This window comes from Bufo bufo, chromosome 8, assembly GCF_905171765.1.
Source record: "Bufo bufo chromosome 8, aBufBuf1.1, whole genome shotgun sequence".
In the NCBI taxonomy this organism is placed as follows: Eukaryota; Metazoa; Chordata; class Amphibia; order Anura; family Bufonidae; genus Bufo; species Bufo bufo.
Window position 1 is genome coordinate 16,622,248 of NC_053396.1, and position 22,720 is coordinate 16,644,967.

Below are 22,720 nucleotides of genomic sequence, written 5' to 3' on the forward strand. Positions count from 1 at the left end.
AGGATTATTCAAACAGGCCTATATATAAATGAGTCCAACTTGGGGTGAATTTTGTGCCCCTTACGGTCCCCCAAGTCTGCCATTAAAGGCAAAAATGTTATGGTCGAGGAGAAAGTGGATGGCTTCTAATACAATTTTTTTTTCCTGACGTATATGTCAAACAGAGGCATAAAAACGTGACGTGAACCCACCCTAAGGCTGGGTTCACACGGGCGTGACGGATTTGTTCAGGATGCGTCCCGGGTGTATTGCGGCAAACCCGCGCGAGTAGGTACGCAATTGCAGTCAGTTTTGACTGCTATTGTGTTCCGTTGTTCAGTTTTTATCGCGCGGGTGCAATGTGTTTTGCATGCGCGTGATAAAAAGTTGAATGTGGTACCCAGACCCGAACTTTTCCAATAAAGTTCAGGTTTGGGTTTGGTGTTGTGTAGATATAATTATTTTCCCTTATAACATGGTTATAAGGGAAAATAATAGCATTCTTTAACACAGAATGCTTAGTAGAAGGTCAATTGAGGGTTAAAAAATAAATAAAAAATTAACTCACCTCCTCCAATTGATCGCGTAGCTGCCGGTCTCCTGTTCTTTCCTCAGGATCTGTCAAAGGACCTGTGGTGACGTCACTGAGCTCATCACATGGTCCATCACCACGGTGATGGATCATGTGATTGGATCATGTGATATGACGTCACCACAGGTCCTTTAGCCGGCAGCTCATGATTAAAGAAGTAAGAAGAGATCGGTAAATACGCGATCAAGAGGAGGAGGTGAGTTAATTTGTATTTTATTTTTTAACCCTCAATTGACCTTCTACTAAGCATTCTGTATTAAAGAATGCTATTATTTTCCCTTATAACCACCTTAATCCACTTGTTCGCGCAGTCGGCATCTCTTCTGCCTTCATCTGTGAGGAAAATGACCTGTGGTGACGTCACTGCGCTCATCACATGGTCCGTCACATGATCAATCACCATGATAATGGACCATGTGATGAGCGCAGTGACGTCACCACAGGTCCTTTTCCTCACAGATGAAGACAGAAAAGATGCCGGCTGCGCGAACAAGTGGATTAAGGTGAGTTAAAAAAAAATTCATTTTTTTTTAACCCCTCCAGCCCTATTGTACTATGCATTCTGTATTCAGAATGTTATTATTTTCACTTATAACCATGTTAAAAGGGAAAATAATACAATCTACACAACCTTGAACCCAAACCTGAACTTCTGTGAAGAAGTTCGGGTCTGGGTACCACAGTCAGTTTTTTATCACGCGCGTGCAAAACACATTGCACCCGTGCGATAAAAACTGAACATCGGAACGCAATCGCAGTCAAAACTGACTGCAATCGCGTACCTACTCGCGCGGGTTTGCCGCAATGCATCCGGACAAAAAACATGACGCCTGTGTGAAAGAGGCCTAAGTGTTCCTTCCTGCTTGTCAGTGAAGGAGACCACTGCATTTACACTCAGCTATCTCCTCCACAGTATAGGGAGGAGCGATCACTAATGCTATTGCTCGTCCACATACATAATCATTGTTTGCTAGCGGCAGAGGCTGTTTAGCCAGCACGATCTGCTGCCGGCAAACAACGATTTCGGTGTCTGCACAAACGATCATATTACCCGATGGACAAGCGTTTCGGTAATCGGTGGCACCTTTTCACTGCCAGATAATCACTAACAAGCGTTCCTATGAACCGAGAATCGGCCCATTTAAAGTGATAAAATGTCCAAAATGTTAGGTCTGCCTGGAGGATTTGTTTGTTTTTTGTGTTGTGGGGATTCGCTCTGGTAGTTAGGATTAGCGGGTGGAGCACAGAGGCAAAGTAAAAGTTCTTGGTTCAAAACATCAGTGTTTATTCACACGTGAAAGCAAAACTAAAATGCAAGTTGCTTGGTGATCGTTCACACACATGAAAAGTTCATATACAAAACAGTCACCTTTTCTCCTGGGTGTTACTTCACACCCTGTTGGAAGTTCTGCTTTGTCAAGTCCACAGGCAGGCGTTAGGTTGTCCTGTTCGCCCTCACAGGGGTCTGAGCCCTCCAGCCCGGCTCAAACCGCGGATCCCAACGCAGCCCTCAGATCACAGCACACAGACCTCCTGAGCTCCACTGTCAGACGGAGGTAATCCTCTCCACCTGGCAGTGCTGGCTGGTTTTTATGCCTGGCAAAACCCGGCCTGGAACATGGGGAGTAGTCACCCACCCAGCACTTTGACTACTCCCAGTAAGAGTCGTCCCGGATCAGCTATTACAGCCATACTAAGTATCAAAGTGTCAAACAGCAACTGCTGCTGACACATAAAAACCGTCTCTTACTCCACCGAGGCCAGCAACCTCGGTGACACGTACCTATCATCCATGATAATTCCTTGAACCTTCTTACAGTGTATTCTAGGTAAGTGATAAAATGTAGGTAACACCGCCATAGAGGGAGTATGTGTTAATTCTACCAAAGGCAGGGCAGCCATGATGTTCCTCCCATTGTCGTTGACCACCTTGCCCAGTTGGAGTTGGTGGCGAGACATCCAGCGGGAAATTAGCTGCTTGCTGCACATTAGCAACTGATTGGATGAGCGATTACTCTCGCCCGGGCTCATCAGTTCTAAAACAACATAGCAAACGCTTCAGGTTACACACGTGGAAGGAGGGAGGCCGATTGGAATCAATGCTCTGCCCTGTTTCTGTTGGGGGCGGCAAGATGTCCATTAAGGAGGACATGGAGGAGGCAGATAAGCGTCTGGTGTGGGAACCAGACCAACACAAACATGGAGGTGTCAATAGGATCTGGCCTCGGTGCTGTTACTTATGATGCTGATGATGACAAAGATACTGTACGGCTTGTGGATGTGGCCTAGCTGTACTAGAGCTTAATTTCCACCATTCTGCATAATGCAGCCACCACTAGGGGGAGCTCACTGCACATGGATTTATACATCTAGCAATGCTCTATGTAGGAGTGATAATATCAGTATGCAGTGAGCTCCCCCTAGTGGTGGCTGCAGAAAGCTTTTATAACACTGTCAGGGTAAATATGGGAAGCGTTCATTGCCTGGGCACCAAAGCAGCTGCAAGTTCTGCCTCTCAAGTAGATTTAGTTGTGATATGCACGTTAACCTATATGTGCATAATCTATTTGTTAGGAAAATGTATATGAAAGCTATTGTGTTATATTCAGACAAGTGTTACTGACAGTCTCCTACCCCTGTCTTGGGCTCTCTTTTTTTCTGTGCTTTAATCCGGCTTTACCTTAGGTGCAGATTGATGTTGTGCACAACAAGATTACTTTACCAGATAGCCTGGGATTATACAGTCACAGCCCCTGCTCATCTTTGTCAGTTCATAGGTTAAAGGGGACAGCGCCTTTCTGAGGATTTCTGTATGAGACCCTCCTTTATATCTGTAACGGAATAATACCTTCTGATCATATAGCACAGCTCCATTAGTCCAGCTAGCAAACAGTCCTCAATAAAGGGGGTCCCCTATTTAGGACCCTCAAATTGGGGGGTGGCTGCAGAGAGCATCTCTTGTTCTTGAGGACCCAATACGCCTGTGTCAAATTTAGATAGCCCATTATTTTCAGTGGAATCGGTGTAATTCCTGATTTACCCTGCGGAGGAGCTGTAGGGAAATTAAACATATGCTGCTGGGTTTCCCCACAGAGGTGTAATTCCTGATTTACCCTGCGGAGGAGCTTTAGGGAAATTAAACATATGCTGCTGGGTTTCCCCACGGAGGTGTAATTCCTGATTTACCCTGCGGAGGAGCTGTAGGGAAATTAGACATATGCTGCTGGGTTTCCCCACAGATTACAGTTTACAAAAAGGGTTGGGCCAAAGTACACAACCCCTTTAAATAAGTATTACAGCAAGAGCAAGTTGGATCTGTGGGGTTCAGAGCGCTGGGACCCCCAGTCATCACACAAACAGGGGTTGTGTCCCCACATTTGAATGGAGAGGTGGTAAAGCAAGTTTGATTAGCTTTTCTCCACCTGCCCCTTAAAGCGGTTTTCTGGAACGTAGCTATTGATGGTCTATCGTCAGGACAGGTTATCAGTATCAGTTTGGTGGGGGGTCATACTAATAAGGGGGTAGATAGTGTAGATAGAGAGTGGGATATAGAAGGGGACAGTGGGGATTTAGTGGGGGCTGGGGTTAGCGAGGAAAATAGGGCAGAACTGATGGTAACAAGAACCTGTTACCTACAAAAATCAACCAAGGTAACCAAAAAATCCCGGATATTCACTTTACAGGTAATAATAATTTAAAATGTATTTTCACAAATGCCAGAAGTCTAGCTAGAAAAATGGGGGAGCGGGAGGCTATGGTACTAGAAGAACACATGGATGTAGTTGGTGTGACTGAGACATGGTTGGAATCTTCACATGACTGGGCGGTTAAAGGGTTTCTGTCACTAGAATTTTCAGTATTAAACTGGCTGACATTAGCAATGTGCTACTGTCAGCTGCACCTAACTCTGCTATTCTAATGATTATCCGTGCCCCCGTTACTGTAGAGTTCTTACTTTTATAATATGTAAATGAGCCTCTAGGAGCAGGGGGGGGGGGGTGTTGCTCCTGCACCTAGAGGCTCCTGTGTCCCACCTCAAGTCACGCCTTCCAAGTGTTGATTGACAAGGCCAGGCATCGTTCGCATCCTTCTGCCTGCCCTGGGGAAATCTCACGCCGTTCGGTATTCTGCGCAGGCGCGGTGAAGGAAGGACGCTCGCAGGCTGCCAGCTTCCTCACCGTGCCTGCGCAGAATACCAAACGGTAAAATCTATAAAAAGGAGGAAAAAAAAATACAAAACGAACAGCAGGTAGCAAAAGAGAGCAAAACAAATCCCAAAATTTCTTTAAATATATAAATGCTAAAAAACCTAGGTCTGAGCAGGTAGGTCCCCTAAAAAAAAGGGGGGGGGGTATTCACTGAAGATAAGGAAAAGGCAGAGTTACTAAATGTTTTTTTTAGCTCTGTATATACAAAAGAAGAGAAAGGAGCTGATATCTGTGGCACCGGGGCTGTTAGTAGATCCAGTGATATACTCAATTGGCTAACTGCAGGGGCATTGCTAGGTCAAAACATTCGGGGCCTGGGCCCCTGATGTTTTGTCCCAGGCCCTGAATGTCCTGCCTGCCTGTTAGATATAACTGTATTGCCGTCCTCAGGGCGGCAATACAATTGAATCTAATGCACTGCAAGAGCTGAAGGACCTGTGATGACCTCACAGGTCATGTGATCAGTTCTAAATGCAGTAGCTGAAAAGGACCTAGGATGATGTCACATCATGTGACCAGTGCAGGAGAGGACGGCTCAGCAGTGAAGAGAAGCCCTGGGAAGAGGCTGAGGTGAGATCTGCTACATGAGGAGAGGTAAGTGAAGATTACTCAGTGTGAGAGGCAGAGCAATGTTGGGGGTTGTAGTTATTTAAAGGGGTTTTCTCATCTCAGACAATGGGGGCATATCGCTAAGATATGCCCCCATTGTCTTATAGGTGAGGGTCCCACCGCTGGGACCCGCACCTATATCGAGAACAGAGCCCCGAAAGTGAAGGAGAGCGCACTGCGCATGCGCAGCCGCCCTCCATTCATTTCTATGGGGCTGCCGAAAATAGCCGAGCGCTGGCTCGGCTATTGCCGTCTGCCCCATAGAAATGAATGGGAGCATGGGCCGCGCATGCGCGGCACGCTCCCATTCACTTCTATGGGGCAGAGGCGGGGATTAGCGCTTGGTGGTGGACGGACCCCGGGAAATCTGGGGTCCTCCAGCCACAGCGCTCCCCGCTCCGTTCTCGATATAGGTGCTGGTCCCAGCGGTGGGACCCTCACCTATAAGACAATGGGGGCATATCCTAGCGATATGCCCCCATTGTCTAAGATGAGACAACCCCTTTAACTGGGACTGTATGTTAGGGCTGAAGGGAGGGAAGTTATTTACATGGGACAGTGAGGTGGAGTGAAGGTAATTACATGGGACTGAAATTTGGAAGTGGCTGGGGTAGGGTGATGTTATTTACATGGGACTGTATGTTGAGGGGTAATGTTATTTATATGGGACTGCATGTTGAGGGGTAATGTTATTTATATGGGACTGCATGTTGAAGGCAGCTGTGGGAGGGAGTGATGTTATTTACATGGGATTTAATGTTAGGGGGCAATGTTATTTACATGGGACAGCATGTTGGAGCTGGTTGGGGAGGGGGTGATTTTATTTACATGGGACTGTATGTTGAAGGTGTCTGGGGGAGGGAGTGATGTTATTTATATGGGACTGAATATTGAGGAGGTGATATTATTTACATTGGACTGTATGTTGAAGGCGGCTGGGGAGGGGGTGATGTTATTTACATGGGACTGTATGGTGGAAGGGGCAGGAGAGATGGTGTGATGTTATTTACATGGGACTGTATTTTGGAGGGGGCTGGAGAGATAGTGTGATGGTATTTATATGGGACTGTATGGCGGAGGGAGGGAAATAGTGTTATTTACATGGGACTGTATGACGGAGGTGCTGAGGAATTATAATTTCTGAGGACACTAAACGGAGGAATATAACTACAGGGGGCACTGCAGGGGGCATTATAAATATTGGGGGCGCTTCAGGGCGAGCATTATAACAGTTGGGGGCGATATAACTACCGGGGGCACTGTAGGCGGCATTATAAATACTTGGGGCGCTTCAAGGCGAGCATTATAACAGTACGGGGCAGTATAAATACTGGGGGCATTTTAAATCCAGGGGACATTAGGCGTTCTTATTACTACTGGGGGCTCTATAGGAGGGAGTTATAGATCATCATTATTTCTACTAAGAGCACTATGGGGGGGGGCTTATTACTACTGAGGGGTCTGTAGAGAGCTTTTTTTTTACCACTGGGGGAATAATAGGGGGCCTTATTTGTATTGGAGGCTCTGTGAGGGTATTATTAATACCGGAGGGCTCTTCTACTAATGGAGGCACTCTTGTGGAGCATTATCACTGTTGGGTCCAGTAGGGGGCAGTATTACTAATGAGAGCATTCTAGAAGGGAATTACTGTTGGTGGGACTATGAGGAGTACTGTTACTATGGGGGGCATTCATTTTTCTTCAGGATAGTATTTGGGGGTACAGAAAAATAAGGAAGCTAAGATGTCTGTGTGTCACACTCTGTAGAGATGAGGCGGCTGAGAGAAGTGTCCGGACGGAATTGAGGAGGGGATTAATAGCACCATCTCACCATTTTTGCAGATGACACTAAGCTGTGTAGAACTGTACGGTCTATGGAAGATGTCCATAAACTACAAGCTGACGTGAACACTCTGAGTGATTGGGCATCAACTTGGCAAATGAGGTTCAATGTGGACAAATGTAAAGTTCTGCATCTTGGTAGTAATAATCTCAGTGCTTCATATGTCCTAGGTGATGTAGCACTAGGGAAGTCACTTATAGAGAAGGATTTGGGTGTCCTTGTGGATGGTAGATTAAATTACAGCACACAATGTCAATCAGCTGCTTCTAAGGCCACCAGGATATTGTCATGCATTAAACGAGGCATGGACTCGCGGGGCAGGGATGTAATATTACCACTTTACAAAGCGCTGGTGCGGCCTCATCTGGAATACGCAGTCCAGTTCTGGGCACCAGTCCATAGAAAGGACGCCCTGGAGCTGGAAAAAGTACAGAGGAGAGCGACTAAACTGATAAGGGGCATGGAGGGTCTTAGCTATGAAAAAAGATTAAAATAATTGAATTTATTTAGTCTTGAGAAGAGACGTCTAAGGGCGGACATGAATAACCTATACAAATATATAAATAGGCCATACAAAAAATACGGTGAAAAGCTGTTCCGTGGAAAATGCCCTCAAAAGACAAGAGGGCGCTGCCTCCGACTGGAGAAGAAAAAGTTCAGTCTCCAGAAGCGTCAAAGCTTCTTTACTGTAAGAACTGTGAATCTGTGGAATAGACACCTCAGGACGTGGTCACAGCAGGAACAGGGGACAGTTTTATAAAGGGTTTAGATGAATTCTTAAAAGTAAAAGTAAAAAACATTATTGCTTATTAAAAAGGTATAAAAATCGGAGTATCAATTCCTTTTGGGATTCGCGTCCCCACCTATCCGTTGGTTGAACTTGATGGACCTATGTCTTTTTTCAACCGTATTAACTATGTAACTATCTGTTTTTTCTGTCCGCAAACACATGACACCCGTCGCTTCCTGGCAAGAGACCTGCAAGCAATGAATAATAGAGTGCTTTGTGTGAGTGGAGCGGTCTCCTGTACAATGTGAGCAACACACATGATCCTGGGGCATTGATTAGGCTGCAAATAGGGTTGGATTGGGCAGTGCTGCCGCCCCTTCATTCTCAGGATTAGTGGGAGTTCAGAGGTACTGCACATGCACAATCCCAGGATAGTACTGCGCAAGCGCAAAATTTCACTATAGTCCGTGCTCAGAACTGCCCACCGGGTACTTGCCAGCTTATTTGCATCCTACTGACGGTTAGGTTGTTTGTAGTATAGATGAATTCTCCACGCACCAATTTCCTGATGAAAAGTCAGTCTGAACAAGTAGTATTGCAGTGCAAAGTATGGTGGAGGGATTTATGTCAGTATGTGATCGATTTTACCCCTGTGACCTCTGAAATGGGTGGGCAATTGTATTACTTCTATACAGTCTCGGTATCAGAACACTATGTAGAACAGGGGTAGGCGACCTCTAGCACTCCAGCTGTTGTAAAACTACAACTCCCAGTATGCATACTTGTTCTGTTCTTCACAGAACTCCCATAGAAATTAATGGAGCATGCTGGGAATTATAGATTCACAACAGCTGGAGTGCCGAAGGTTGCTGACCCCTGATATAGAAGATTGCGAGCCTTTATGAAAGTAGACCTTGCAAAATATAATTTTAGTATGACATTTTCTATGGGTCTATAAAAATTAAGAAGTCGCCATTCTTTAAACTTCCATTGTTCCCTTCCTCCTCCCATCAGCTCATAGTTTTCTGTCTATTACAGGGATTTTCTGCCTCGTGGATCTGGAATTGTCACCCGCAGACCCCTCGTCCTGCAGCTGGTATTTAGCACCACAGGTGAGAAAAATAAAACCACATGGATGGTATTGGTTGATCCAATAGCTGTGGTCTATGGCTCCCTGCTTATAACCTCTGTGGTGCCTGTTGCTCCCTGATTCACTCCGATATGGGCCGGGGGAATCCAGGGAAATCCTCTTGTGCATGTGTGTCCCCTTTGTGGCTGTCACTGTTATGGATGTGCAGTACACCAGAGCAGGGGGTACTTACAAATTGTTTTATTAATTTATGTTATGTCACTTTATGCTTTGTATCCCCACTATGGTAATGTATGGGAATGACAGAGTTAACCAACTCTGGCACGACCCCTAGGGAAGCAGAGGTGTGGACTGTTAGCTCCACCCCTAGCTAGGTCTAGTTTAAATGAGTCTAGTGTTGGCAGGGAAGGAGAGAGGAAGCTTGACTCCTCAGTACTAGGCCTCCAGCTACTGAGACTAACCATCTCTGCATGATCTACCAAGAGAGAACCATTTTTACATTGAAATATTCCTAGAGAGAGACACAGACAGACAGAAAGGAAATTCCAAAATCTGTAATGGCCAAGCAAATGGAATCAGTAAAGTCCACTGCTATAAACACTACTGCTGTGGGCATTACGGATGCCCTGTGACGGTCACTGTTATGGATTTCCTGTGACTGTCACTGTTACGAATGCCCGGTGGCTGTCACTGTTACGGATGCCCTGTGACGGTCACTGTTATGGATTTCCTGTGACTGTCACTGTTACGGATGCCCGGTGGCTGTCACTGTTACGGATGCCCTGTGGCTGTCACTGTTACGGATGCCCTGTAGCTGTCACTGTTACGGATGCCCGGTGGCTGTCACTGTTACGGATGCCCGGTGGCTGTCACTGTTACGGATGCCCGGTGGCTGTCACTGTTACGGATGCCCGGTGGCTGTCACTGTTACGGATGCCCGGTGGCTGTCACTGTTACAGATGCCCTGTGGCTGTCACTGTTACGGATGCCCTGTGGCTGTCACTGTTACGGATGCCCTGTGGCTGTCACTGTTACGGATGCCCGGTGGCTGTCACTGTTACGGATGCCTGGTGGCTGTCACTGTTACGGATGCCCGGTGGCTGTCACTGTTACGGATGCCCTGTGGCTGTCACTGTTACGGATGCCCTGTGGCTGTCACTGTTACGGATGCCCGGTGGCTGTCACTGTTACGGATGCCCGGTGGCTGTCACTGTTACGGATGCCCGGTGGCTGTCACTGTTACGGATGCCCTGTGGCTGTCACTGTTACGGATGCCCGGTGGCTGTCACTGTTACGGATGCCCGGTGGCTGTCACTGTTACGGATGCCCGGTGGCTGTCACTGTTACGGATGCCCGGTGGCTGTCACTGTTACGGATGCCCAGTGGCTGTCACTGTTACGGATGCCCTGTGACTGTCACTGTTACGGATACCCTGTGGCTGTCACTATTATGTATGCCTAGTGGCTGTCACTCTTATGGATGCCCTTTGGCTGTCACTGTTACGGATGCCCGGTGGCTGTCACTCTTATGGATGCCCTATGGCTGTCACTGTTAAGGATGCCCGGTGGCTGTCACTGTTACGGATGCCCGGTGGCTGTCACTGTTACGGATGCCCGGTGGCTGTCACTGTTACAGATGCCCGGTGGCTGTCACTGTTACGGATGCCCGGTGGCTGTCACTGTTACGGATGCCCGGTGGCTGTCACTGTTACGGATGCCCTGTGGCTGTCACTGTTACGGATGCCCTGTGACTGTCACTGTTACGGATGCCCGGTGGCTGTCACTGTTACGGATGCCCTGTGGCTGTCACTGTTACGGATGCCCTGTGACTGTCACTGTTACGGATGCCCTGTGACTGTCACTGTTACGGATGCCCGGTGGCTGTCACTGTTAAGGATGCCCGGTGGCTGTCACTGTTATGGATGCCCTGTGACTGTCACTGTTAAGGATGCCCGGTGGCTGTCACTGTTACGGATGCCCGGTGGCTGTCACTGTTACGGATGCCCGGTGGCTGTCACTGTTACGGATGCCCGGTGGCTGTCACTGTTAAGGATGCCCTGTGGCTGTCACTGTTACGGATGCCCGGTGGCTGTCACTATACACTTTATCTTGCATTGTTTGTTGACTGCCACTGTTATGGGAGTCCTGTAGATGCCACTGTTATGGGGATCTTGTGGCTGACACTATCATGAGTATCCTGTGCTTCAGAATATCATTTTATATTCAGTTACTGGTACCATGGCATCTAGAGAACTCTCAGACATTGGGGCGCAGTCTACCAAACCCAGCACCCTTGCCCTGGAGTCTTCTCCCTTATCTCCCTCTGCCTCCTGCTGATGTGGAAGACCTTCCTTTGCAAATCTGGCCTTTGACCTGGAAATCAATGCAGAGGATATACTATTTTAGTAAAAGTGAGATAAGGGATGTTTCCAAATTATTGTCAGCGGCGTCACCAAGTTATTGTCTGTGTCACAAGATAGTGCAGCTTCCTGTGCGCAGACCTTCCTCCCGTCTACCCACTTGGTACCAGTGCCAGTTTAGAGATATTAGATATTTTGATGTATGTAAAGACCATTTCCCTTATATTCAAAAAATGTCCAGTAAATATAAGTTTTTAAGTCGTCTTATTATTTTTGAGAAAACAAACACACTTGCAGCCATGCACATGAGCCACGGGGAACAGAAGTCCTCTGCCACTAGAGGGAGCTCCGTGAATTCCGCTCCCATTGAACTCAATCATACATTTGTCTTCAGTGTGCTCCTCCTAGTGGTGGCTGTCGACAGCCACAATATTGACTCTAAACCTATGGACGTCTGTGAAGGGAAGTTTGGGATTTGATGCTCTGTAGCATAAAAATGGAGCTCTGACTCCTGTTAAGTGGTATTATGAACGTTATACATTACCCTTACCTGTCCTCGCTATTACTTTTCAAACTATTTTGTAGTTTCTGTGTTTGTGAGTTTTTAGATTCCATACCTTTTTTTTTTGCATATGTTCATTATTTTTATATGTGTCTGTGTTACAGAATATGGGGAGTTTTTGCACTGTAAGGGGAAAAAGTTCACGGACTTTGAAGAGATCCGGTCGGAGATTGAGGCTGAGACTGACAGAGTCACTGGGACTAACAAGGGCATCTCTCCTGTGCCAATTAACCTTCGAGTATATTCTCCAAATGGTGAGTTCACCAGTGGGGTCCTTGATAGTTAGGACCTTCCATATATAATGATATCTGAGGTTCAACACACATAAAGCATAAATGCACCCAAGTTAGGGGCAGCACCCCCAGAGTCTGGGCTCCATGGAGAGGGAAGTGGCCTAGCCCTGCTTGTTCTTTGACTTGAATAGTACATAGTGCCCTTCTCCATAAACATCACAATGTTCCTTAGGGGGAACTGGGCTGAGGTTCAAGTCTTTCCACCATAGGAACTATAATATGGTGGTGGGGGCAGTGGTGTAGCTATAGGGGTCTCAGCTACCAGGGTCATGGTCGGCCTGGCCCACCAGAGTACCAGAGGATCTTCTAGCTGGCCCAAGCTCTGACACAGTAGTAGGCCCCGTATATAATATTGGGACCCTAAGGTCTAACAGAAGATAATTTAGAACTGACCTTGGAACCAGTAAAGCCACCAGATACCCACCAGTGGGTGGCGGGGGCAGTGGTGTAGCTATAGGGGTCTCAGCACCAGGGTCATGGTCGGCCTGGCCCACTAGAGTACCAGAGGATACTCTAGTTGGCCCAAGCTCTGACACAGTAATAGGCCCCCTATATAATATTGTGACCCTAAGGTCTAACAGAAGATAATTTAGAACTGACCTTGGAACCAATAAAGCCACCAGATACCCATCAGATTGTGGTGGGGGCAGTGGTGTAGCTATAGGGGTCTCAGCTACCAGGGTCATGGTCGGCCTGGCCCACCAGAGTACCAGAGGATCCTCTAGCTGGCCCAAGCTCTGACACAGTAATAGGCCCCGTATATAATATTGGGACCCTAAGGTCTAACAGAAGATAATTTAGAACTGACCTTGGAACCAATAAAGCAACCAGATACCCACCAGTGGGTGGTGGGGGCAGTGGTGTAGCTATAGGGGTCTCAGCTACCAGGGTCATGGTCGGCCTGGCCCACCAGAGTACCAGACGATCCTCTAACTGGCCCAAGCTCTGACACAGTAATAGGCCCCCTATATAATATTGTGACCCTAAGGTCTAACAGAAGATAATTTAGAACTGACCTTGGAACCAATAAAGCCACCAGATACCCACCAGTGGGTGGCGGGGGCAGTGGTGTAGCTATAGGGGTCTCAGCTACCAGGGTCATGGTCGGCCTGGCCCACTAGAGTACCAGAGGATACTCTAGTTGGCCCAAGCTCTGACACAGTAATAGGCCCCCTATATAATATTGTGACCCTAAGGTCTAACAGAAGATAATTTAGAACTGACCTTAGAACCAATAAAGCCACCAGATACCCACCAGATTGTGGTGGGGGCAATGGTGTAGCTATAGGGGTCTCAGCTACCAGGGTCATGGTCGGCCTGGCCCACCAGAGTACCAGACTATCCTCTAGCTGGCCCAAGCTCTGACACAGTAATAGGCCCCCTATATAATATTGGGACCCTAAGGTCTAAGATAATTTAGAACTGACATTGGAACCAATAAAGCCACCAGATACCCTATTAAACCTTATAGATCATAAATCCTGAATACGGAATGATAACAAAAATGACTTAAAAACAAACATGTATGTCCTGTATACACAGATGGCGGGCCCTCAGATTCATTTCTTCTGGTGTGCTCAAGAAACTTCAGTCTGACGCTGACCGGGGTCCTGGGCCAGGGGAGCCCATAACCTCCCTTCAGTGTACGGGCGGTTTTAGCTGTCCAGTCCTCCCTGTACTCATATCTATGATCAGAATATTGAGGAAACAGAAGGGTATGGTCCGGGCAGCACTGGAGCCACTAGACCGAGAGTACGCTGCATTAACTCTTCCACTGCCCCACCAGGAATATTAAAATTAACCCTTTCACTGCTATTGACCACCAGGGATACTGGAATTAACCCCCTCACTGCACTAGATCATCAGTCATACTGACATTAAACCTGTATATGGTCAGTGACTTTAACCCTTTCACTGCAATAGACCACCAGGGATGCTGTCACTAACACGTTTACTCCCATAGACCACCAGGCCTACAGACAGGGGCGTAACTACAATAGCGGCATACCATGCGACTGCTATGGGGCCCAGGGCAAGAGGGGGCCCAGTCTTAGTTGGGATTATCACCTCTTGTATTGTAGGTGAAAACTTGGTCAGGACTGTACCCTCTAAATGTAAAGGAACAACTTTTAGCAAATGAGGCAGTGGAAAAATGGACCAAGGGTCATTGAAAAGGGTTTAGGCGGTAACTCTTCTGTCCTGTGTTGGGGGGGGGGGGGGGGGGGGGGCTGGTTTGATCCTTGCTATGGGGCCCTTACTTTTCTATGTACGCCACTGCCTACAGACATTAACCCCCTTCACTGTCCTAGACCACCTGGGATGTAGATAATAACCGTTACTGTACTAGAGCTGGATGCTGTTTACATGAATTCCTTAGATGCTATGTGGCCATGTACATCTGCACCACCGCAAAGGATTTGAGGGAGCATTACCAGTGATGCAGCTGTAAGTTACGTGCAGGCCATGGCCCGCCATCATAAAGAGAAGCTGCATGAGGAGGAAGTTTAGCTACGGTGGTGGGGGGGTGAACAAATTCCATATTTTTTATTCTTTACATAGATCCTCTCTCCTGCCCGTGGGCCTTTGGTCCTGTATATTTGATAATCTGTGTTTGTTTATATTTTCTTTTTAGTGCTTAACCTGACTCTGGTTGACCTTCCGGGTATGACCAAAGTCCCAGTAGGTGACCAACCTGTGGATATTGAGATGCAGATCCGTGATATGCTCATGCAGTTTGTCACCAAGGAGAACTGCCTCATTCTGGCAGTATCTCCAGCCAACTCTGATCTGGCAAACTCTGATGCCTTGAAAATCGCCAAAGAAGTGGATCCCCAAGGTTGGTCCCTCAAACCAGTCTTATATTCACCCCACCATTGGTGTATTCAGTTTATAAGACTTCATCTCCTTTGCAGGACAACGTACTATCGGAGTCATAACCAAATTAGATCTCATGGATGAAGGGACAGATGCTAGAGATGTTCTGGAAAATAAATTATTGCCCCTGCGAAGAGGTGAGGAGTCATATCTTATTTTGGTCATGGTAAAATCATAGGCTACTGCAGCCATCAAACAACCTCAATGTTTCCATGGTCAGAACTTCTGCGATAGTTGAAAGTTGCCCTCATCTTTTCTCTACCGTTAGGAAACTTAGAGGTCACGTGGAGGTTGCAGTAACCCTTGATTTTAGAGTCTTCAGTCATAGACCAGCTTCATTTGTCAATTACTAAAAATGTATTGATTTTTGCCTATGACAGGTTACGTTGGCGTGGTGAACAGAAGTCAGAAGGACATTGATGGCAAGAAAGATATCCAAGCTGCTTTAGCAGCTGAAAGGAAGTTCTTCCTGACACATCCATCTTATCGACATCTCGCTGAACGCATGGGGACTCCGTATTTACAGAAAATTCTCAATCAGGTCAATACAAGAAAATATGGGTCAAAGCCTATGGACACCTTTAGGAACAATTTTTTACTGAAATGCTTGTATTTTTGGCTAAAACTAATTACCAATAACTCAGTGTATGCTTATGCATTGTAGGCTGCTCAGTCCCATTCAGTGTGAAATTTGTCTGATGGCACAGTCTTCCTCTTTTTCTCTGCTCTCGAGTGCAAAAAAATACAAATAAATTAAATCAAAAGTTACGCCAGCTTTATAAAACTTAAGGAGAGCAAAGAGAGGAGCTACCGCCATCACGAAGCTCATCTGATGGACTTCATACCGAACTGAACTGAGCAGCCTGCAATGTATGAGAATACATTTTTAATAAAAACCCAAATACAAAAATTATTTGTAGCCAAAATGCCTCAACGGAATCCATATCCTTTACGATGAATGTTCAGTTCCCTTGAATGGACCATTGTTGTAGTTCCTTTCACAGGAGGTGGACAGGATTACTGATGTTCAGTGTTCTTCAATCAGGTAGTTGGTGGAGGTCTCATAGATTAGACCACCTTTCCTGAACTAGCAATATGCCATCAACATAATGAAAATACCCCGTTAAATAATAAAAAAAATAAGTTACCAAGACAAGATCTTTTTTGGGGCGGAGCCTAGCGGCGCATGGAGTAGGACGCATGCCGCACTAGCTCCGGCAAGTATCCTGTCTATAATACCTAAAACGGTGGCGATATATCCTTACAACACCTGAAGGAGCGGGGGACATAGCCAGCAAGCGGTCCGGTGCTGAGAAAAATCATTATGCCTGCAAAGAGAGGCAAAACGCCGAGCCGGCAGGACAGAGAGGCAAGATCCCAAGATGGCGCTGAGGAGGAAGAGTGGCCTGATCTGAGGGCGGCGGTGAGTCAGGGAGCGGCAGCGCGGCTAGAGCGCTTCGCTCACAAGTCACACCAGTCCCCCAGTCAGGTATGGGGAGAAGGAGAGGGCACCCTGGCACAAGTGGAGGAAGGCTTAGGGGAGCAAGATGGCCCCTGTAACGACGACCAGCAATTCCCAGCTCAGCATGAGGGGGGGGCGAGTGCCAGCGGGTGCAGCACTGAGAAGTGCCTGCCAGTGTTCAATGCCCCTGAGCCCACCTTGAAAGATGTGATGGCAGCTATTGCTTGCTGCAACGCCACCCTCCAGAACATGAACATTAATATTGGAAGTCTAAAAGCGGACATGTCCATTATCCGTCATGACCTGCATAAAGTGGCTGAACGCACCTCAGAGGTAGAGAGGAGGGTCTCGGATCTGGAAGATGGGGCTGTTACCCTACAGAGAGAGAGCCGGGCTGCGTCAAAGGATATAGCGGCACTGTATGCTAAAACCGACGACCTAGAAAACCGCTCTCGCCGCAACAATATAAGGCTGGTGGGCATTCCCGAGAAATCTGAGGGCCCAGAGGCCACTGATTTTATTGAAAAATGGCTTGCGGAAAAATTCCGTGATAGAGGACTCTCTGCACTTTATGCTGTGGAACGAGCACATAGGGTCCCCACCAGGCCTTTGCCGCCAGGACGTCCGCCACGTCCAATACTGGCCAAAATCCTGCACTATCGAGACAGAGACACTATACTGAGGGCCGCAAGGTCTCATCCTGATTTAAAAATTAATGGAGTTCAAGTGTCTCTGTTCCCTGACTATTCGTCGGATGTACAGAAAAAAAGAGCTCGCTTTGTGGAGATTAAACGGAGGCTGAGAGATTTGCAAGTACAGTACTCCATGATGTTCCCGGCCAGGCTCAGGGTGGTGGCGTTTGGATCCGCGGTGTTCTTTGAGGACTCGGACGCTGCGGTCAAGTGGCTGGATCAAAATGAGCGTCGCCTTAGGATTCCATCAACAGACACCTGAGACTGTTGGACATTTCTGCTCCTGATTGAAGTTCTGATGTCCACTGGACCGTCCACCCACCGTTGTGGACATTTTCTTTTTTCTTTAGCCGGTTGCTGAAGAAATTTTGTGGGTAGAGCATACGCCCGAGGTTGCTCCCCACCTTTCTAATGTGCCTGCGTACGGTATCGTGCTGGATGCTGTGCTGCTTCAGGCGCTGTTGGGCCAGGTTCACAATGTTGGCCCCAAGTTTATTACTGAATCTAATTATGCTGCATATGTTCATTGCCTGGGGAGGGATAGTGGGGTGGGGGGAGGGAGGGGGGATGGGAATAGCGGGGGTTATTATCGTTAAAGGTGCTTATGATGGCAATTCTAAAATGCTGAAACGTACAGTCCTGGTATATTTTGTCCGGGGGGGAAAAAGAGAAGAGATGGGAATTTGTAATCTGGTATTTAACATTGTTTTTCCCTGCGGCTGGTGGGAGGTGGAAAGTTGTAGATCTCAAATGTACTTTTATATATGTATGCATTCTTATGGGACCTGTTACGAGAATACTTAGCTGGAATGTGAGGGGAATGGCGGATGCTACAAAGAGACACGGTCTGTTCCGTTACCTGTCTAGATATCAGCCGGCAATAATATGCTTGCAAGAAACGCATATGACCAAACAATCTATACATGTCATGCAAAAGCCGTGGTTGGGTTATTCGGTGCACTCCGTCTTCTCCTCGCATTCCAGGGGGGTTAGTATCTTAGTTCATAAGAATATCATATTTGAATGCCTGAGGGTATGTGTGGATGAAGAGGGAAGGTTTATAGGAATGCATTGTGTGGTCCAAGGGATGAGAATGGTGTTAGCAACAATCTATATACCCCCACCATTTTCCTCGGTACCTTTAAGGAAGCTTATAGAATTCATGGCAGAGTTTCCTGAACTTCCAATGTTAATAGTGGGAGATTTTAATAATGTACTTGACAGTTCGCTTGATAGATGCCAGATCACACCTAGTGGTAGTAGTACGGGTGAAACCTCGTTTGCAAGAATACTGAGGGAAGTAGGTCTGATGGATGTATGGAGAGAGACCCACCCCCTGGACAGGAAGTACTCGTGTTGCTCCTCGACATATGGCTCCCTGTCGCGTATAGACCTGGGTCTGGTAAATGCTCATATGTTCCCGTTTGTACAGACCTCAGAGTATCTTTCTAGGACCCTATCTGACCATTCCTTATTTAGCATCGCCCTTGATATCTCTGTGACAGCCAGGCCGGGGGTTAGATACTGGCGACTTAATGCCTTTTGGTTAAAACTGATGGGTGACCCGTCAGACATGCTTCAATCCCTTAGGGAATATTTTTGTATAAACGAAGGGACTGCGTCTTCGTTAGTCGTCTGGGATGCGATGAAGGCCTTCCTCAGAGGATCCTTTATTAAAACAGTCAGTCGGATTAAATCTAAATCTAGAGAGCTTGATCGGCAGAAACATGACAATATGAAGATAGCGGAGGAAGCTTTTGTGTTAAATCCTTCTATCATGACAAGCAATACCTTAAAGACTAGGCAGGAGGAGTTGAGGTGTCACCTTTTGGAGGTAGCAGAGAGGAAGCGACTGTTTTATAGGCAGCAATTTTTTACTGAAGGTGAGAGTGTAGGCCATATGCTCTCTGTTATCGCAAAAGCGCAGCAAGGATCACAATGTATATCTGGCCTGTTAGATGCTGGTGGCGTCCTCAGGCGTGATACGGATAACATTCTGAATATACTAAATAATTTTTATTCCTCTCTGTATGCTTCCAGGGTGACATGCTCGGATGAAGAGATCGACACCTTTTTGGCCACATTAGATCTTCCTAAGCTTTCCAGGGAAGACAGTATGCGGTTAGAGGAGCCGATTGAGCTAGAAGAATTGAGGGCGGCATTGGCTGCTATGGCTAATGACAAGGCTCCGGGTTTGGATGGGCTTCCGGCGGAAGTTTATAAGTCCTTTGCGGAAGTGTTGCTCCCGGAACTTCTGAAGGTATTCAATTGTTCCAAGGAGAGGGGGGAGCTTCCTCCGTCTATGCAGGAGGCGGTAATAGTAGTCATTCCTAAGCCGGACAAGGATCCCTCTCTCCCTGACTCGTATAGACCGATATCGTTACTCTCCACTGATGTTAAGTTGCTTGCAAAGGTCTTGGCCATGCGTCTGTCTAAAGTGATTCTGTCTATCATACACTCTGACCAGACTGGCTTCATGCCTCAGAAATCAACGTCAATTAATATTAGAAGAGTGTTTGCCAGTATTCAACTTCCAGCTGATAATGTTGGAGATAGAGCTATCCTTTCTTTGGATGCGGCCAAGGCCTTTGACAGCATTGAGTGGCGATTCCTGTGGAGAGTTATGGCGTATATGGGATTTGGAGATGAGTATATATCCTGGGTTCGGGTGCTATACTCTAAGCCCGAAGCATGTATCAGGGCGAATGGAGGGGTGTCCCCCAAGTTCTGTCTGGGTCGGGGTACTAGACAGGGGTGCCCGTTGTCGCCTCTGCTATTTGCAGTTGCGATTGAGCCATTAGCTGCAGCAATTCGTAAATCAATGGACATCCGGGGGTTCCAATATGGGACAGTTAATAATAAAGTGGCGATGTATGCAGATGACACCTTGCTTTTTCTGGGAGATACTGGTCCATCGTTGGAAGCGGCTATGAAAATCATTGATTGCTTCGGGGATCTGTCGGGTCTGACTATTAACTGGAGTAAGTCGGCGATTATGCTGCTCGACGGGCAAGTGCAATCACAGACAGTGAGAGACAGAAATATTCCATGTGTAGCGACCTTTAAGTATTTGGGTATTCATATATCTCCGAGAATCCGAGACTTTGGGCGCCTTAATTTTGACCCGTTGGTTATCAAATTTCGTAATAAGACTAAGGCATGGTGTAAACTATATCTGTCGGTGGCGGGAAGAGCTAATCTCATTAAAATGGTGTTGATGCCCCAGCTACTCTATGTTCTACATAACTCCCCGGTCTGGCTGTCAAAATCCAAATTTGTTCCTATCAATGCTACTTTCAGGGAGCTCATATGGCGGAAGGGGCAACCGAGAATTAAGCTTGAAACGTTGCAATATCCTAAAACAGAAGGGGGCCTTGCAGTCCCAAACCCCTGGGTGTACTTCCTGGCTGCACAATGCCAACATTTTAAGGGGTGGATGGAACTGGAGTCAAGTGAGATGTCGTGTCAGTTGTTTAAACATTGCTTGTCCTCTAATGACCTAATGATGATCCTGGAGACTAGGGGGGCTGGAAAGAGTGGTCCGATGGGCGATTTGGGACACTTGATGCAGTCTGTATGGAATAAGGTCAAGCTCCTGAGGGGGGTTTTCGGCAATACGGAATATACTCCACTGTGGGGCAATCCTGTGCTGCCGGAATTCCTCTCCCTGTCTGAGTTTGGGGCATGGAAAAGGAAGGGTATTCTGAGGTTGGGCCATCTTTTGGAGGAAAAGAAGTTCATGTCATTTGCCAGATTTCAAGAGAAGTATGATCTGCCTAGAACTCACTTTTATAAGTACCTTCAGGTGAGACATGCATACAACTCCACATTTAAAGGTACGACTGTGGTGGCTGGGAGAGATGCTGCATTGCACCAGATTCTGTCCAGGGGGGCGAGGAGAGGTATGATTTCCTGTATATACAAGTTGCTGCTTGAGAAGTTTCTAATGTCGCATCCGCTTACGGCTAAAAGTAAATGGGAGAAAGATGTTGGCGAATTAACTGATGACCAATGGTCTGACATATTGGAGGCGATACCTCTCTCTTCCTTGAGTGAAGGACGTAAACTCTCGCAACTGTTTATTGTCCATAGGGTCTACAAAACACCGGTTTTTTTGTTCCGTATAGGGTTCAGACCCACGGATGAATGTCCAAGATGTTCTGTGGTGTCTGCAGATCTGTTGCATATGATGTGGACGTGCGAGAGGTTAGGGAGATACTGGGAGTTGGTACGTCAGACAATACAGGACGCTTACAAAGTACGAATACCCTCTGATCCGAAAGTGTGTGTGTTAGGATATGTCTCTGATTTGGCCACAGGTCAGGTACATAAAATAGCTATAGGGAGAATGTTATATGTCGCTAGGAAGTTAATAGCCCTACATTGGATACAGACAGCTCCGCCAATCCTAGGCGAATTCCTAAGTGCGGTTGACACAATGCTGAGTTATGAAAGGATGGTGTACCAGAAGCGTGGATGTCCAGCGAAATTTGAAAAATTGTGGGATCCATGGCTGTCGTTTCGACGTCTGAATAGAAATGTTTAAAAATGTGCCTTTGTATTTTGTAGGTTGGGGTGGGATGGGGGGGGGGGTTGGATTGGAACTGGATTAATACACATAATTTGGTGCCCTTTTTGTTATTAGTCCTATGGACAATATGTCTCTATGTCATCCTTGTATGTATTGTGGGAAAACGTGTATTTACACTGTAAAATGTTCAATAAAAATGATCTGATTTAAAAAAAAAGACAAGATCTTTTAAGAAAGATCCCTGCCCTATATGAGCCTTCTCAGCCATTCAGCAATGTAAAGAGGGACCATAGGCCCCCATTCCCTGCAGCAAATCTTCCCAACCTTCCCTCTCCCCAGACACACAGATGTGTGTCCAATCCAATCTACTTTTACTCAGCTTTGCGCTCTGGGAGAATAAGGCCACCACCATACATGTTGGATGGTCTGGTCAGCCGACCCCGGTAGGTTTGGCCGACATTAAACTAAAGTGTATGGGCACCTTCAGCACCAGTGCAAATGATGGTGGGTTGGAGGCCATTAACAAGGTATTACTAATTGACTTTTCTTTCCCAACAGCAACTGACCAATCACATTCGGGACACTCTACCAGGGCTGCGAAACAAGCTGCAGAGCCAACTTCTGTCCATCGAGAAGGAAGTGGATGAGTACAAGAATTTCCGTCCAGATGATCCATCTCGTAAAACCAAGGCTCTTCTCCAGTGAGTTCTCCTCACCATTATTATCTTGGGTTTCATGTGGCATAACTTACCCAAGAGGTTTTCCACCTCAGATAATTCATGTCTTAATCTAGATTCACTAGTACTGTCCGATGAGGAAAACAACGTGGGGGTCGTTAGTCAAGAGCATCCTCCAAGTTGTAAGACAACATGTCCTAATCTAGATCCAGGCCAACAT

General features: G+C 46.9%; 1 protein-coding gene across 5 annotated transcripts in view; it reads left to right on the forward strand.

Moving 5' to 3' along the window:
• Positions 1-22,720, forward strand: part of DNM1 (dynamin 1) — a 98,481-nt gene that overhangs the window by 25,035 nt on the left and 50,726 nt on the right. For all 5 annotated transcript variants that reach the window (XR_005773815.1, XM_040404790.1, XM_040404791.1 and 2 more), the window contains exons 2-7: positions 8,999-9,072; positions 12,076-12,225; positions 14,897-15,100; positions 15,177-15,275; positions 15,519-15,679; positions 22,382-22,524. Coding sequence is in view for 4 of the 5 variants with exons in the window: in XM_040404790.1 (XP_040260724.1) it covers positions 8,999-9,072; positions 12,076-12,225; positions 14,897-15,100; positions 15,177-15,275; positions 15,519-15,679; positions 22,382-22,524 (831 nt within the window). In the remaining variant the exon portion in view is untranslated. The remainder of the gene's footprint in view (positions 1-8,998; positions 9,073-12,075; positions 12,226-14,896; positions 15,101-15,176; positions 15,276-15,518; positions 15,680-22,381; positions 22,525-22,720) is intronic.